General features: G+C 54.7%; 1 protein-coding gene across 3 annotated transcripts in view; it reads left to right on the top strand.

Moving 5' to 3' along the window:
• RECQL4 (RecQ like helicase 4) overlaps positions 1 to 15,833 on the top strand; it is an 81,689-nt gene extending 65,856 nt beyond the window's left edge. For all 3 annotated transcript variants that reach the window (XM_085533074.1, XM_085533073.1, XM_085533072.1), the window contains 6 exons: positions 199 to 328; positions 5,377 to 5,540; positions 8,140 to 8,305; positions 9,670 to 9,832; positions 10,276 to 10,372; positions 12,635 to 15,833. In XM_085533074.1, the coding sequence (XP_085389200.1) occupies positions 199 to 328; positions 5,377 to 5,540; positions 8,140 to 8,305; positions 9,670 to 9,832; positions 10,276 to 10,372; positions 12,635 to 12,765 (851 nt within the window). In that variant the 3' untranslated portion in view covers positions 12,766 to 15,833. The remainder of the gene's footprint in view (positions 1 to 198; positions 329 to 5,376; positions 5,541 to 8,139; positions 8,306 to 9,669; positions 9,833 to 10,275; positions 10,373 to 12,634) is intronic.
• The last annotated feature ends 3,026 nt before the right edge of the window (positions 15,834 to 18,859 follow it).

Below are 18,859 nucleotides of genomic sequence, written 5' to 3'. Positions count from 1 at the left end.
ATGGGATTGGGATTGGGATGGGGGTATCCCAGTAATGGGATCGGGATGGGGGTATCCCAGTAATGGGATTGGGATGGGGGTATCCCAGTAATGGGATTGGGATTGGGATGGGGGTATCCCAGTAATGGGATTGGGATGGGGGTATCCCAGTAATGGATTTGGGATCGGCACCATCCGACCCCATAACTGCCCCCACAGCCATCGAGACCCTGCTGTGTTACCTGGAGCTGCACCCCCGGCGCTGGGTCCAGCTGCTGCCCCACACTTATGGGGTCTGCACCGTGCAGAGCTATGGGGGAGCAAAGGGGCTGCGCGCTGCTGCACGAAGGTGGGGGCTTATGGGGTGGGAATGGGGTTATGGGGTGGGAATGGGGTGGGAATGGGGTAATGGGGTGGGAATGGGGGTAATGGGTTGGGAATGGGGTGATTATGGGGTGGGAATGGGGGTAATGGGGTGGTTATGAGGTAATGGGGTGGAAATGGTGTAATGGGGTGGTTATGGGGTGGGAATGGGGTTATGGGGTGGGAATGGGGTTAATGGGGTGGGAATTGGGATAATGGGGTGGGAATTGGGGTAATGGGGTGGGAATGGGGTTAATGGGATGGGAATGGGGTGGGAATGGCGGTAATGGGGTGGGAATGGGGTTAATGGGATGGGAATGGGGTAATGGGGTGGGAATGGGGGCAGTGGGGTGGTTTTGGGTTGTATGGGGTGGTTATGGGGTGGGAATGGGGGGAATTAGGTGGTTATGGGGTTAATGGGGTGGGAATGGGGGGAATGGGGCGGGAATGGGGTCATTGGGGTGGGAATGGGGTTAATGGGGTGGGAATCGTATAATGGGGTGGGAATCGTATAATGGGGTGGGAATGGGGGCAATGGGTTGTATGGTGTGGTTATGGGGTGGGAATGGGGGTATTGGGGTGGGAATGGGTTTAATGGGGTGGTTATAGGTTTATTGGGGTGGGAATGGGGTTAATGGTGTGGTTATGGGGTGGTTATGGGGATAATGGGGTTGGAATGGGGTGGTTATGGGGTGGTAATAGGTTTATTGGGGTGGGAATGGGGTTAGTGGTGTGGTTATGGGGTGGTTATGGGGATAATGGGGTTGGAATGGGGTGGTTATGGGGTGGTAATAGGTTTATTGGGGTGGGAATGGGGTCACTGGGGTGGGAATGGGGTTAATGGGTTGGGAATGGGGCGGTTATGGGGGCAATGGGGTGGGAATGGGGGCAATGGGGTGGGAAAGGGGTGGTAGTAGGGTTAATGGGGTGGAAATGGGGTGGTTATGGGTTGGGAATGGGGGTAATGGGGGTAATGTTGTGGGAATGGGGTTAATGGGGTGGTTATGGGGTGGGAATGGGGGTAATGGGGTGGGAATGGGATAATGGGGTGGGAATGGGGTTATGGGGTGGGAATGGGGTAATTGGGTGGCTATGAGGTAATGGGGTGGCTATGAGGTAATGGGGTGGAAATGGGGTACTGGGGTGGTTATGGGGTGGGAATGGGGTTATGGGGTGGGAATGGGATTAATGGGGTGGGAATGGGGTTATGGGGTGGGAATGGGGTTAATGGGGTGGGAATGGGGTTATGGGGTGGGAATGGGGTTAATGGGGTGGGAATGGGGTTATGGGGTGGGAATGGGGGTAATGGGGAGGGAATGGGGTTAATGGGATGGGAATGGGGTGGGAATGGCGGTAATGGGGTGGGAATGGGGTTAATGGGATGGGAATGGGGTAATGGGGTGGGAATGGGGGCAGTGGGGTGGTTTTGGGTTGTATGGGGTGGTTATGGGGTGGGAATGGGGGGAATTAGGTGGTTATGGGGTTAATGGGGTGGGAATGGGGGGAATGGGGCAGGAATGGGGTCATTGGGGTGGGAATGGGGTTAATGGGGTGGGAATCGTATAATGGGGTGGGAATGGGGGCAATGGGTTGTATGGTGTGGTTATGGGGTGGGAATGGGGGTATTGGGGTGGGAATGGGTTTAATGGGGTGGTTATAGGTTTATTGGGGTTGGAATGGGGTTAATGGGGTGGTTATGGGGTTGTTATGGGGATAATGGGGTTGGAATGGGGTGGTTATGGGGTGGTAATAGGTTTATTGGGGTGGCAATGGGGTTAATGGGTTGGGAATGGGGCGGTTATGGGGGCAATGGGGTGGGAATGGGGGCAATGGGGTGGGAAAGGGGTGGTAGTAGGGTTAATGGGGTGGAAATGGGGTGGTTATGGGTTGGGAATGGGGGTAATGGGGGTAATGTTGTGGGAATGGGGTTAATGGGGTGGTTATGGGGTGGGAATGGGGTTATGGGGTGGGAATGGGATAATGGGGTGGGAATGGGGTTATGGGGTGGGAATGGGGTAATGGGGTGGGAATGGGGGTAATGGGGTGGGAATGGGGTTAATGGGGTGGCTATGAGGTAATGGGGTGGAAATGGGGTAATGGGGTGGTTATGGGGTGGGAATGGGGTTATGGGGTGGGAATGGGGTTAATGGGGTGGGAATGGGGTTATGGGGTGGGAATGGGGTGGTTATTGGGGTGGAGGGGGTGGAAAGGGGGGTAATGGGGTGGGAATGGGGGTATTGGGGTGGTAATGGGGTGGTAATGGGGTTAATCGGGTGATACTAGGTTTATTGGGGTGGGAATGGGGGCAATGGGGTGGGAATGGGGTAATGGGGTGGGAATGGGGTGGTTATGGGGTGGAGGGGGTGGAAATGTGGGTAATGGGGTGGGAATGGGGTTAATGGGGTGGGAATGGGGTGGGAATGGCGGTAATGGAGTGGGAATGGGGTTAATGGGGTGGTTATGGGGTAATGGGGTAGGAATGGGGGTAATGGGGTGGGAATGGGGGTATTGGGATGGGAATGGGGTGGGAATCGGGTGGGAATGGCGGTAATGGGGTGGGAATGGGGTTAATGGGGTGGTTATGGGGTAATGGGGTAGGAATGGGGGTAATGGGGTGGGAATGGGGGTATTGGGATGGGAATGGGGTGGGAATCGGGTGGGAATGGCGGTAATGGGGTGGGAATGGGGTTAATGGGGTGGGAATGGGGTAATGGGGTGGGAGTGGTGTCATTGGGGTGGGAATGGGTGTAATGGTGTGGGAATGGGGTTAATGGGGTGGTTATAGGTTTATTGGGGTGGGAATGGGGTTAATGGGGTGGTTATGGGGTGGTTATGGGGATAATGGGGTTGGAATGGGGTGGTTATGGGGTGGTTATGGGGATAATGGGGTTGGAATGGGGTGGTTATGGGGTGGTAATAGGTTTATTGGGGTGGCAATGGGGTCACTGGGGTGGGAATGGGGTTAATGGGTTGGGAATGGGGCGGTTATGGGGGCAATGGGGTGGGAATGGGGGCAATGGGGTGGGAAAGGGGTGGTAGTAGGGTTAATGGGGTGGAAATGGGGTGGTTATGGGTTGGGAATGGGGTTAATGGGGTGGTTATGGGGTGGGAATGGGGTTAATGGGGTGGTTATGGGGTGGGAATGGGGTTAATGGGGTGGTTATGGGTTGGGAATGGGGGTAATGGGGTGGTTATGGGGTGGGAATGGGGTTAGTGGGGTGGGAATGGGATAATGGGGTGGGAATGGGGTTAATGGGGTGGTTATGGGGTGAAAATGAGGTAATGGGATGGGAATGGGGTGGGAATGGGGTGATTATGGGGTAATGGGGTGGGAATGGGGTGGAGGGGGAGGGAATGGGGTTTCTGCCCCCTTTATTAAGAGTATCTGCCCCCATTTTAGGGCTTTCTGCCCCCATTTCTGGCCCCATTTACCCCATTTTAACCCCATTTATGGCCATATTGTCCCCATTCTGCCCCATTTATAGCCCCATTTACCCCATTCTGCCCCATTTAGGGCCCCATTTACCCCATTTATGGCCCCATTTACCCCATTCTCCCCTATTTATGGCCCCATTTACCCCATTCTGCCCCATTTAGGGCCCCATTTACCCCATTTATGGCCCCATTTACCCCATTCTCCCCTATTTATGGCCCCATTTACCCCATTCTAACCCCATTTCTGGCCCCATTTACCCCATTCTGACCCCATTTCTGGCCCCATTTACCCTAATCTGCCCCATTTATGGCCCCATTTACCCCATTCTAACCCCATTTATGGCCCCATTTACCCCATTCTAACCCCATTTATGGCCCCATTTAGCCCTTTTTAACCCCATTTATGGCCCCATTTACCCCATTCTAACCCCATTTAAGGCCCCATAGAGGTTATTCTGAACCCCCTGCCCCATTTATGGCCCCATTTCCCCAATTCTGCCCTATTTGTGGCCCCATTTACCCCATTCTTCCCCATTTATGGCCTCATTTACCCCATTCTAACCCCATTTAAGGCCCCATTTACCCCATTCTAACCCCATTTATGGCCACATTTACCCCATTCTGACCCCATTTATGGCCTCATTTACCCCATTTTAACCCCTTTTATGGCCCCATTTACCCCATTCTAACTCCATTTATGGCCCCATTTACCCCATTTACCCCATTTATGGCCCCATTTACCCCATTTTAACCCCATTTCTGGCCCCATTTCCCCCATTCTAACTCCATTTCTGGCCCCATTTACCCCATTCTGCCCCATTTATGGCTCCATTTACCCCATTCTGGCCCCATTTCTGGCCCCACTGACCCCGTTCTAACCCCATTTCTGGCCCCATTGACCCCATTTCTGGCCTCATTTCCCCCATTCTAACCCCATTTCTGGCCCCATTGACCCCATTTTAACCCCATTTACCCCATTCTAACCCCATTTACGGCCACATTTACCCTACTCTGACCCCCTGCCCCTATTTAGGGCCCAATTTACCCCATTCTAACCCCATTTATGTCCCTATTTACCCCACTTTAACCCCATTTAGGGCCCCATTTACCCCATTCTTCCTCATTTCTGGCCCCATTTACCCCATTCTGCCCTATTTAGGACCCCATTTACCCCATTTACCCCATTTCTGGCCCCATTTACCCCATTCTGCCCTATTTAGGGCCCCATTTACCCCATTTCTGGCCCCATTTACCCCATTCTGCCCTATTTAGGACCCCATTTACCCCATTTACCCCATTCTAACCCCATTTCTGGCCCCATTTACCCCATTTTAACCCCATTTCCCCCATTCTAACCCCATTTCTGGCCCCATTTACCCCATTTCTGGCCCCATTTCCCCCATTCTAACCCCATTTCTGGCCCCATTTACCCCATTTTAACCCCATTTCCCCCATTCTAACCCCATTTCTGGCCCCATTTACCCAATTTCTGGCCCCATTTCCCCCATTCTAACCCCATTTCTGGCCCCATTTACCCCGTTTCTGCCCCCATCTCCCCCATTCTAACCCCATTTCTGCCCCCATTTCCCCCATATCCAGCTGCCCCCCATTGGCCGTGGCTCTGGCTCTGGACCGTGTCTCTGGCGCCCCCCAGTGGCCGTCGGGCACGTTGCAGTTCGACGTGGTGGAGCTCAGCGACCGCATGGGGTGGGAACTGCCCAGCGTTAAGAGGGCACTAAGGGGGCTGAAGGACCAACACCATGGTGGGTCTATGGGGCGGGAGGGGGCCTATGGGTCTATGGGGGCCTATGGGTGCCCTATGGGTGAGCCTATGGAACTGCCCAGCGTTAAGAGGGCACTAAGGGGGCTGAAGGACCAACACAATGGTGGGTCTATGGGGCAGGAGGGGGTCTATGGGTCAATGGGGGTCTATGGGTGCCCTATGGGTCAATGGGTGCCCTATGGGTGCCCTATAGGTGAGCCTATGGAGCTGTCCAGCGTTAAGAGGGCACTAAGGGGGCTGCAGGGCCGCCATGATGGTGGGTCTATGGGGCGGGAGGGGGCCTATGGGTCTATGGGGGGCATGGGGGTCTATGGGTCAATGGGTGCCCTATGGGTGAGCCTATGGAACTGCCCAGCGTTAAGAGGGCACTAAGGGAGCTGAAGGACCAACACCATGGTGGGTCTATGGGGTGGGAGGGGGCCTATGGGTCTATGGGGGTCTATGGGTGCCCTATGGGTCAATGGGTGCCCTATAGGTGCCCTATGGGTGAGCCTATGGAACTGCCCAGCGTTAAAAGGGCACTAAGGGGGCTGAAGGACCACCACCATGGTGGGTCTATGGGGCGGGAGGGGGCCTATGGGTCTATGGGGGTCTATGGGTGCCCTATGGGTCAATGGGTGCCCTATAGGTGCCCTATGGGTGAGCCTATGGAGCTGTCCAGCGTTAAAAGGGCACTAAGGGGGCTGCAGGGCCGCCATGATGGTGGGTCTATGGGGTGGGAGGGGGCCTGTGGGTCTATGGGGGGCATGGGGGCCCTATGGGTGCCCTATGGGTCTATGGGGGCCTATGGGTGCCCTATGGGTCAGTGGCGGGTCTATGGGGGGCATGGGTGGGCCTATGGGTACCCTATGGGTCTATGGGGGGCAGGGGTCCTATGGGTGCCCTATGGGTGGGCCTATGGGTGCCCTATAGGTCAATGGGGCCCAATGGGTGCCCTATGGGTCAATGGTGGGTCTATGGGGGGCATGGGGGTCTATGGGTGCCCTATGGTTGGGCCTATAGGTCAATGGGGGCCTATGGGTGCTCTATGGGTCAATGGTGGGTCTATGGGGGGCATGGGGGTCTATGGGGGGTGCCCTATGGGTCAATGGTGGGTCTATGGGTACCCTATGGGTGTCCTATGGGTCAATGGGGATCTATGGGTGCCCTATGGGTGGGTCTATGGGTGCCCTATAGGTCAGTGAGGGCCTATGGGGGCCTATGGGTGCCCTATGGGTCAATGGTGGGTCTATGGGAGGCATGGGTGGGCCTACGGGTGCCTTATGGGTGCCCTGTGGGTCAATGGGTGCCCTATGGGTGAGCCTATGGAACTGCCCAGCGTTAAAAGGGCACTAAGGGGGCTGAAGGACCACCACCATGGTGGGTCTATGGGGCGGGAGGGGGCCTGTGGGTCTATGGGGGTCTATGGGTGCCCTATGGGTGCCCTGTGGGTCAATGGGGCCCAATGGGTGCCCTATGGGTCAATGGTGGGTCTATGGGGGGCATGGGGGTTTATGGGTGCCCTATGGTTGGGCCTATAGGTCAATGGGGGCCTATGGGTGCCCTATGGGTGCCCTATGGGTCTATGGGGTGGGAGGGGGCCCTATGGGTGCCCTATAGGTCAATGGGGTCCAATGGGTGCCCTATGGGTCAATGGTGGGTCTATGGGGGGCGTGGGGGTCTATGGGTGCCCTATGGGTGCCCTATGGGTCAATGGGTGCCTATGGGTGCCCTATGGGTCAGTGGTGGGTCTATGGGGGGCATGGGGGCCTATGGGTGCCCTATGGGTGACCCTGTAGGTCAATGGGGGGTAGGGGGAACCATGGGTTGGGCTATGTGTGCCCTATGGGTCAATGGTGGGTCTATGGGGTGGGAGGGGGCCTATGGATGCCCTATAGGTCAATGGGTGCCCTATGGGTCAATGGTGGGTCTATGGGGTCCAATGGGTGCCCTATAGGTGCCCTATAGGTCAATGGAGGCCTATGGGTGCCCTATGGGTCAGTGGCGGGTCTATGGGGGCCATGGGTGGGCCTATGGGTGCCCTATGGATACCCTATGGGTGCCCTATGGGTCTATCGGGGGCATGGGGGCCTATGGGTGCCCTATGGGTGCCCTATAGGTCAATGGGGCTCTATGGGTGCCCTATGGGTGCCCTATAGGTCAATGGGGCTCTATGGGTGCCCTATGGGTCAATGGGTGCCTATGGGTGCCCTATAGGTCAATGGGGGCCTATGGGTGCCCTATGGGTCAATGGGGGCCTATGGGTGCCCTATGGGTGCCCTATAGGCCAATGGGGCTCTATGGGTGCCCTATGGGTCAATGGGTGCCTATGGGTGCCCTATAGGTCAATGGGGGCCTATGGGTGCCCTATGGGTGCCCTATAGGTCAATGGGGGCCTATGGGTGCCCTATGGGTGCCCTATGGGTCAATGGGGGCCTATGGGTGCCCTATGGGTGCCCTATGGGTCAATGGGGGCCTATGGGTGCCCTATGGGTGCCCTATAGGTCAATGGGGGCCTATGGGTGCCCTATGGGTGCCCTATGGATGCCCTATGTGTCCCCCCATAGGCTGCCCCACATCCCGCCATGTTCCCCCCATAGGTTCGGTTCAGGTCCAGTTCTCATCCCTGAGCTTCCACGTCCGTTCCTATGGGGACCTGAGCCCCACAGAACTGGACTGGGCCTGCAGCTTCCTGCGGCGCCGCCTGGAGGACCGACAGCGGGGGGCGCTGCGGCACATCAACCACTGCCATAGAGTCTTACACAGGTCAGACACCGCCGCCATCTTGTCTTCCCTATGGCCGCCATCTTGTCTTCCCTATGGCCGCCATTTTGTTTACAACAATGGCCGCCATCTTGTTATCCCTATGGCCGCCATTTTGTCTTCCCTATGGCCGCCATCTTGTTATCCCTATGGCCACCATTTTGTTTTCCCTATAGCCGCCATTTTGTTTTCCCTATGGTCGCCATTTTGTGGTCCCTATGGCCGCCATTTTGTCTTCCCTGTGCTCACCATTTTCTCATCCCTATGGCCACCAGTTTGTCTTCCCTATGGCCGCCATCTTGGGAAAATATGGCTGCCATCTTGAGGTCCGCCATCTTGGGTCAATATGGCGGCCACTTTGGGTCCCGATATCCGCCATCTTGGGTCAATATGGCCGCTATTTGGGGTCAATATGGCTGCCATCTTGGCCGCCATCTTTGATTCCCCCATGTCCATCATTTTGGGTCCTTAATGTCCGCCATTTTGGGTTAATATGGCTGCCATCTTGGGGTCCACCATCTTGGGTCAATATGGCGGCCCTCCATTTTGTGTCCCCCCCACTATTATCCCTATGGGATCATTATGGGATGGCTCAGCCCTCGTGTGGGGCACAGTGTTGCCTTTCAGGGTCGCCATCTTGGATTCCCCCATGTCCGCCATCTTGGATTCCCCCATTCCCTTCCATTTTGTGGTCCCTATGGCCGCCATCTTGGGCCGCCATCTTGTCTTCTCTATGTCCTCCATTTTGGGTCCGCCATTTTGGGTCCCCAATGTCCGCCATTTTGGGCCACCATCTTGGATTCCCCCATTCCCTTCCATTTTGTGGTCCCTATGTCCACCAATTTGGGTCCGCCATTTTGGCTCCCCCTTCATCCTCCATATTGTGCTCCCCCTTCCCCCCAACCCCCCTATTATCCCTATGGGATCATTATGGGATGGCTCAGCTCTTGTGTGGGGCACAGTGTTGCCTTTCAGGGCCGCCATCTTGGATTCCCCCATGTCCGCCATCTTGGATTCCCCCATTCCCTTCCATTTTGGTTCCGCCATTTTGGTTTCCCAATGGCCGCCATTTTGGGTCCCCAATGGCCGCCATTTTGGGCCACCATCTTGGATTCCCCCATTACATTCCATTTTGTGGTCCATATGGCCGCCATTTTGGGCCGCCATCTTGGATTCCCCCATTACATTCCATTTTGTGGTCCATATGGCCGCCATTTTGGGCCGCCATCTTGGATTCACCCATGTCCGCCATTTTGTTCTCCCACTGTCCGCCATTTTGTGTCCCCATTGCCCTCCATTTTGTGTCCCCCCCCATATCATCCCTATGGGATCATTATGGGATGGCTCAGCCCTCGTGTGGGGCGCAGTGTCGCCTTTCAGGGCTGCGACCCCCAACCAGATGAGGAGGAAGAGGAGGAGCGGAGCCGGAGGCTGAAGGCTGCACTGCAGGAGTACTTTGAGATGGAGACACACGGCCATGGAGGGGGGCAGGAGGAGGAGGATGAAGATGAAGGCCTCAGTGATGCCGATGTGAGCAGTATAACCCAGTATATCCCAGTATAACCCAGTATAACCCAGTATATCCCAGTATATCCCAGTATACCCCAGTATATCCCAGTATATCCCAGTATATCCCAGTATAACCCCATAGAGCCCCATAGGATCCCATTCCTGCCCCATAGGACCTCATTACTGCCCCATAGGACCCCATTCCTGCCCCATAGAACCCCAGTACTGCCCCTTCCCACCCCATAGGACCCCATTACAGCCCCATAGGACCCCATTCCTGCCCCATAGAACCCATTCCTGCCCCATATACCCCATTCCTGCCCCATAGGACCCCATTACAGCCCCCCATAGAGCCCCATAGGACCCCATTCCTGCCCCATAGGACCCCATAACTGCCCCATAGGACCCCATTCCTGCCCCATAGGACCCCATTCCTGCCCCATAGAACCCATTTTACCCCATAGGCCGCCCATGTCCGTTCCTGTCTGCGCCGTTTCCTGTCCGTCCATCATGGCTCCCGCTTCACCCCACGCTCCATAGCCCGGATCTTCCACGGCATCGGTAAGCCTGCCCCATAGCTGCCCCATAGCTGCCCCATAACAGCCCCATAACCACCCCATACCCCTATACGTACCCCCATAGCCCCCCATAACCCACCTATAACCCCCCCTTATACCCCATAACCTACCCCATAAGCCCCCATAGCCCCCTATATCCCCCCATAATCCACCCTGTAGCCCCCTACAAGCCCCCAGATACCCTATAGCCCACCCCATAACCCCCCTATTGCCCCCCATAACCCCCCTTATACCCCATAACCCCCCCCATAAACCCATATCCCCCTATAGCCCCCTATAGCCCCCCCTAGACTCCCCCATACCCCACCCCATACCCCCCTTATGTCCACCCATAACCACCCTATAACCCCCCTTATACCCCATAAACACCCCATAATCCACCCCATAACTCCCCTTATACCCCATAACCCCCCTATATCCCCCTATAACCCCCCTTACACCCCATAACCACCCCATATAACCCCATAACCCCCCTTATAACCCCCCATATACCCTATAACCCACCCCATAACCCCCCTATAACCCCCCTTATACCCCATAACCACCCCATATCCCACCCCATAACCACCCCATAACCCCCCCCATATACTCCATTATTCCATAGCCCACACCATAGCCGTCCTATATCCCACATATCTCTCCCATGTACCCCATAACCCACCCCATAACCCCCCTATAACCCCCCTTACACCCCATAACCACCCCATATCCCACTCCATAATCCCCCCCATATACCCCATAATTCCATAGCCCACACCATAGCCCTCCTATTTCCCCCATATCCTCCCCATATACCCCATAACCCCATATCCCCCATAACCCCTTAATCCTCCCCATAACCCCATATCCCCCCCATAACCCCATATCCCCCCCATAACCCCATATCCCCCATAACCCCTTAATCCTCCCCATAACCCCATATCCCCCCCATAACCCCATATCCCCCCATAACCCCATATCCCCCATAACCCCTTAATCCTCCCCATAACCCCATATCCCCCATAACCCCATATCCCCAATAACCCCATATCCCCTATAACCCCATATCCCCCCCATAATCCCATATCCCCTATAACCCCATATCCCCTATAACCCCATATCCCCCCCATAACCCCATATCCCCCATAACCCCTTAATCCTCCCCATAACCCCATATCCCCCCCATAACCCCATATCCCCCATAACCCCTTAATCCTCCTATAACCCCATATCCCCCCCATAACCCCATATCCCCCCCATAACCCCATATCCCCCATAACCCCTTAATCCTCCCCATAACCCCATATCCCCCATAACCCCATATCCCCAATAACCCCATATCCCCTATAACCCCATATCCCCCCCATAATCCCATATCCCCTATAACCCCATATCCCCTATAACCCCATATCCCCCCCATAACACCATATCCCCTATAACCCCATATCCCCCCCATAACCCCATATCCCCTATAACCCCATATCCCCCCCATAACCCCATATCCCCTATAACCCCATATCCCCCCCATAACCCCATATCCCCTATAACCCCATATCCCCTATAACCCCATATCCGCCATAACCCCATATCCCCTATAACCCCATATCCCCCATAACCCCATAACCCCATACCCCCCATAACCCCATATCCCCTATAACCCCATATCCACCATAACCCCATATCCCCTATAACCCCATATCCCCCATAACCCCATAACCCCAAATCCCCCCCATAACCCCATACCCCCTATAACCCCATATCCCCCATAACCCCATATCCCCTATAACCCCATATCCCCCATAACCCCATAACCCCATAACCCCATAATCCCATAACCCCAAATCCCCCCCATAACCCCATACCCCCCATAACCCCATATACCCTATAACCCCATATCCCCCATATCCCCCATAACCCCATAACCCCATAACCCCATACCCCCCATAACCCCATATCCCCTATAACCCCATAACCCCATAACCCCATATCCCCATACCCCCCATAACCCCATATCCCCTATAACCCCATAACCCCATAACCCCATAACCCCATAACCCCATATCCCCTATAACCCCATATCCCCCATAACCCCAAATCCCCCCCATAACCCCATACCCCCCATAACCCCATATCCCCCATATCCCCCATAACCCCATATCCCCCATAACCCCATACCCCCCATAACCCCATATCCCCCATATCCCCCATAACCCCATAACCCCATAACCCCATATCCCCCCCATAACCCCATACTCTGGCCCCACAGGCAGCCCCTGTTACCCCGCTCAGATTTATGGCCGCGACCGGCGCTTCTGGAGGCAGCACCTCCATGTTGGATTCAACCTGCTCACCAAGATGGCCGCCCAGGAGATCATGGCGCTCAATGGGATCCCATAGACAACAATGGGACCCATGGACACCAATGGGACCCCATAGAACTGAATGGGACCCCAAAGAACTCAATGGGACCCTATAGACACCAATGGAACCCATAGACAACAATGGGACCCATAGACAACAATGGGACCCATAGACATCAATGGGACCCATAGACAACAATGGGACCCATAGACAACAATGGGACCCATAGACAACAATGGGACCCATGGACACCAATGGGACCCCATGGACAACAATGGGACCCCATAGAACTGAATGGGACCCCAAAGAACTCAATGGGACCCTATAGACACCAATGGAACCCATAGACAACAGTGGGACCCATAGACATCAATGGGACCCATAGACAACAATGGGACCCATGGACACCAATGGGACCCCATGGACAACAATGGGACCCCATAGACCACAATGGGATCCCATAGAACTCAATGGGACCCATAGATGCCAGTGGGACCTGCTGACCAAGATGGCCGCCCAGGAGATCATGGCGCTCAATGGGATCCCATAGACAACAATGGGACCCCATAGAATTCAATAGGACCCCATAGACTACAATGGAACCCCATAGACTACAGTGGGACCCCATAGAACTCAATGAGACCCATAGACAACAATGGAACCCCATAGACCTGAATGGGACCCTTAGAACTCAGTGGGACCCCACAGACACCAGTGGGACCCATAGACCTCAATGGGACCCATAGAACTCAGTGGGACCCCATAGAACTCAATGGGACCCCATAGACACCAATGGGACCCCATGGACAACAATGGGACCCATAGACACCAATGGGACCCCATAGACATCAATGGGACCCATAGACAACAATGGGACCCCATAGAATTCAATGGGACCCCATAGACTACAATGGGACCCATAGATCTCAATTGGACCTCATAGAACTCAATGGGATCCTATAGACTCAATGGGACCCATAGACAACAATGGGACCCATACAACTCAATGGGACCCCATAGATATCAATTGGACCCCATAGAACTCAGTGGGACCCATAGACATCAGTGGGGCCCATAGACAACAATGGGACCCCATAGAACTTAATGGGACCCCATGGACATCAATAAGACCCCATAGAACTCAATGGGACCCCATAGAATTCAATGGGACCCCATAGACTACAATGGGACCCATAGATCTCAATTGGACCTCATAGAACTCAATGGGATCCTATAGACTCAATGGGACCCATAGACAACAATGGGACCCATACAACTCAATGGGACCCCATAGATATCAATTGGACCCACTGGACTCAATGGGACCCATAGACACCAATGGGAGCCATACAAATCAGTGGGACCCATAGACAACAGTGGAACCCCATAGAACTCAATGGGACCCCATGGACAACAATGGGACCCATAGACACCAATGGGACCTGCTCACCAAGATGGCCGCCCAGGAGATTATAGCGCTCAATGGGATCCCATAGACAACAATGGGACCCATAGAAACCAATGGGACCCCATAGAACTCAATGGGACCCCATAGACAACAATGGGATCCATAGACAACAATGGAACTCCATAGACCTGAATGGTACCCTTAGAACTCAGTGGGACCCATAGACAACAATGGGACCCCATAGAACTCAATGGGATCCCATAGAAATCAATGGGACCCCTAGACAAAAATGGGACCCCATAGAACTCAATGGGACCCCATAGAACTCAATGGGACCCCATAGACACCAATGGGACCCCATAGACCTCAATGGGACCCATAGACAACAGTGGGACCCACAGACAACAATGGGACCCCATAGACACCAATGGGACACATAGACAACAATGGGACCCATAGACACCAATGGGACCCCATAGATCTCAATGGGGCCCATAGACATCAATGCGACCCCATAGAACTCAATGGGGCCCATAGACATCAATGGGTCCCCATAGACATCAATGGGACCCCATAGACAACAATAGGACCCCATAGAACTCAATGGGACCCATAGACATCAATGGGACCCCATAGACACCAATGGGACCCCATAGACATCAATGGGACCCCATAGACTACAATGGGACCCATAGACAACAATGGGACCCCATAGACATCAATGGGACCCATAGACATCAATGGGACCCATAGACAACAATGGGACCCATAGACAACAGTGGGACCCATAGACACCAATGGGACCCATAGACAACAATGGGACCCATAGACAACAATGGGACCCCATAGAATTCAATGGGACCCCATAGAACTCAATGGGACCCCATAGAACTCAGTGGGACCCACAGACACCAATGGGATCCATAGACAACAATGGGACCCATAGACACCAATGGGACCCCATAAACATCAGTGGGACCCATAGACATCAATGGAACCCCATAGAACTCAATGTGACCCATAGATGCCAGTGGGACCTGCTGATCAAGATGGCCGCCCAGGAGATCATGGTGCTCAATGGGATCCCATAGACAACAATGGGACCCATAGAACTCAATGGGACCCCACAGAACTCAATGGGACCCCATGGACATCCATGGGACCCCATAGAACTCAATGGGACCCCATAGACTACAATGGGTCCCCATGGACTACAATGGAACCCCATAGACCTGAATGGGACCCATAGAATTCAATGGGACCCCATAGAACTCAATGGGACCCCATAGAACTCAATGGGACCCATAGAACTCAATGGGACCCATAGACAACAGTGGGACCCCATAGAATTCAGTGGGACCCCATAGAACTCAATGGGACCCATAGATCTCAATGGGACCCATAGAACTCAATGGGACCCATAGACATCAATGGGACCCCATAGAACTCAATGGGACCCCATAGAACTCAATGGGACCCATAGAACTCAATGGGGCCTATAGAACTCAATGGGACCCATAGAACTCAATGGGGCCTATAGACATCAATGGGACCCCATAGAACTCAATGGGGCCTATAGACATCAGTGGGACCCATAGAACTCAATGGGACCCATAGACACCAATGGGACCCCACAGAACTCAATGGGACCCATAGACCCCAATGTGTTTCCTTGATTAAATATGTCTTTAATTAACGGTGTCGTTAATGACTTACACCATCACTTTAATTGTTTCCCCCCCATAGCACCCATTGACCCCACTGATCCCATTGACCCCACTGATCCCATTGAGCCCCACTGATCCCATTGACCCCACTGATCCCATTGAGCCCCACTGAGCCCATTGAGCCCCACTGAGCCCCATTGAGCCCATAGACCCCAAAGCCCCCACTGACCCCATAGGCCCCATACACCCCATAGGCCCCATAGATGCCACAGCCCCCATAGACCCCATTGATCCCATTGACCCCACTAACCCCATAAACCATTCAGACCCCATAGACCCCACAGACCCCATTGACCCCATTGGCCCCACAGACCCCATAGACCCCACTGACCCCATTGACCCCATAGACCCCATAGATGCCACAGCCCCCATAAACCCCATTGATTCCATTGGCCCCACAACCCCCATAGGCCCCATTGGCCCCATAGAGCCCCTTCGGCCCTATTGATCCTAATGACCCCACAGATGCCATTGACCCCATAGAGCCCCATTGACCCCACTGACCCCATTGATCCCATTGACCCCACTGATCCCATTGAGCCCCACTGATCCCATTGACCCCATTGATCCCATTGACCCCACTGATCCCATTGAGCCCCACTGATCCCATTGACCCCATTGATCCCATTGACCCCACTGATCCCATTGACCCCACTGATCCCATTGACCCCATTGATCCCATTGACCCCACTGATCCCATTGAGCCCCACTGATCCCATTGACCCCATTGATCCCATTGACCCCACTGATCCCATTGACCCCATAGACCCCGCAGCCCCCATTGCCCCCATTGGCCCCACAGACCCCAGTGACCCCATAGAGCACCATTGACCCCATTGATTCCACTCACTCCACTGACCCCACAGACCCCATTGAGCCCCATAGACCCCACTGACCCCATAGACCCCATTGACCCCACTAACCCCATAAACCATTCAGACCCCATAGGCCCCATTGACCCCATAGACCCCAATGACCCCACTAACCCCATAGATCCCATTAACCCCATAGAGACCCATAGACACCCAGCAACCCCACAGACCCCACTGACCCCATTAACTCCATAGACCCCACTAACCCCACTGCCCCCATAGAGCCCCATTGGCCCCACAGACCCCATTGACCCCATAGACCCCATAGAGCCCCACTGACCCCATAGACCCCACTGACCCCACTAACCCCATAGACCATTCAGACCCCATAGGCCTCATTGTCCCCACAGACCCCATAGACCCCACTAACCCCACTGACCCCATAGAGCCCCATTGGCCCCACAGACCCCACAGACCCTATAGACCCCATAGACCCCATAGAGCCCCATAGACCCCATAGACTCCATAGACCCCACTGACCCCATAGACCCCATTGACCCCACTAACCCCATAAACCATTCAGACCCCATAGACCCCATAGGCCCCATTGACCCCATAGACCCCAATGACCCCACTAACCCCATAGATCCCATTAACCCCATAGAGACCCATAGACACCCAGCAACCCCACTGACCCCATTAACCCCATAGACCCCACTAAGCCCACTGCCCCCATAGAGCCCCATTGGCCCCACAGACCCCATTGACCCCATAGACCCCATAGAGCCCCACTGACCCCATAGACCCCACTGACCCCACTAACCCCATAGACCATTCAGACCCCATTGACTCCACTGACCCCATTGACCCTACAGACCCCATAGATCCCATTAACCCCATAGAGACCCATAGACACCCAGCAACCCCACAGACCCCATTAACCCTACTAACCCCACTGGCCCCATAGAGCCCCATTGGCCCCACAGACCCACAGACCCTATAGACCCCATTGACCCCATAGACTCCATAGACCATTCAGACCCCATAGGTCTCATTGTCCCCACTAACCCCATAGATCCCATTTACCCCATAGAGACCCATAGACACCCAGAAACCTCACTGCCCCCATTAACCCCACAGACCCCATAGACCCCACTAACCCCACTGCCCCCATAGAGCCCCACAGCCCCCACAGCCCCCATAGACCCCATAGACCCCATTAACCCCACAGACTGGGCTGTATTGGTCCATACTGGTCCATAGCGACCCATACTGGTATGTACTGGTCTATACTGGGCCATACTGGGCTGTACTGGTTCATACTGGTCCATACTGGTCCATACTGGTGTGTACTGGTCCATACTGGTCCACAACAGCCCATACTGGTCTGTACTGGGCCATACTGGTCTATAATGGTCCATACTGGTCTGTACTGGTTCATACTGGTCCATACTGGTCCATACTGATGTGTACTGGTCCATAACAGCCCATACTGGTCTATACTGGGCCATACTGGTCTGTACTGGTCCATAACAACCCATCCTGGTGTGTACTGGTCTATACAGGTCCATACTGGTCTATACTGGCCTGTACTGGTCCATACTGGTCCATAATGACCCATACTGGTCTATACTGGTCCATACTGGTCCATATTGGGCTATACAGGCCCATACTGGTCCATACTGGTCGATAACGCCCCATACTGCTCCATACTGCGCCGTGATTGGCCGCCCAGCTCCCTTAGCCCCACCCCTTTCCAAAGCCAAGGCTCCTATTGGTCCACACTCACCATCACTCCATAAAGCCCCGCCCCCTCACCCCATTGGTCCCCCTCACCGTCACTCCAAAATCCCCGCCGTCCTATTGGTCCCCTCTTACCGTCCCGCCTATAAACCCCGCCCCCTCTCCCTATTGGTCCCCATCACCGTCACTCTTAAAACCACGCCCTCCTATTGGTCCCCTCTTACCGTCCCGCCGGAAGCCCCACCCCCCACTCCCCATTGGTCCGCGTTACCGTCACTCCAAAATCCCCGCCCTCCTATTGGTTCCTTCTTACCGTCCCGCCGGAAGCCCCGCCTCTCCCCGAAATCTCGCGACACTTCCCCCTCCATCCGAGAACCCCGTCTGAACGCTTCAATCCTATTGGCCAACCCTCCTCGTAGCCCCGCCTCCCTCCTCACCCG

This window comes from Coturnix japonica, unplaced genomic scaffold (genome assembly GCF_054131305.1).
Source record: "Coturnix japonica strain WE unplaced genomic scaffold, WE-NBRP24 Scf054, whole genome shotgun sequence".
Lineage (NCBI taxonomy): Eukaryota > Metazoa > Chordata > Aves > Galliformes > Phasianidae > Coturnix > Coturnix japonica.
Note: the sequence above shows the minus strand (reverse complement) of the source record. Positions and strands in the feature narration are given on the sequence as shown.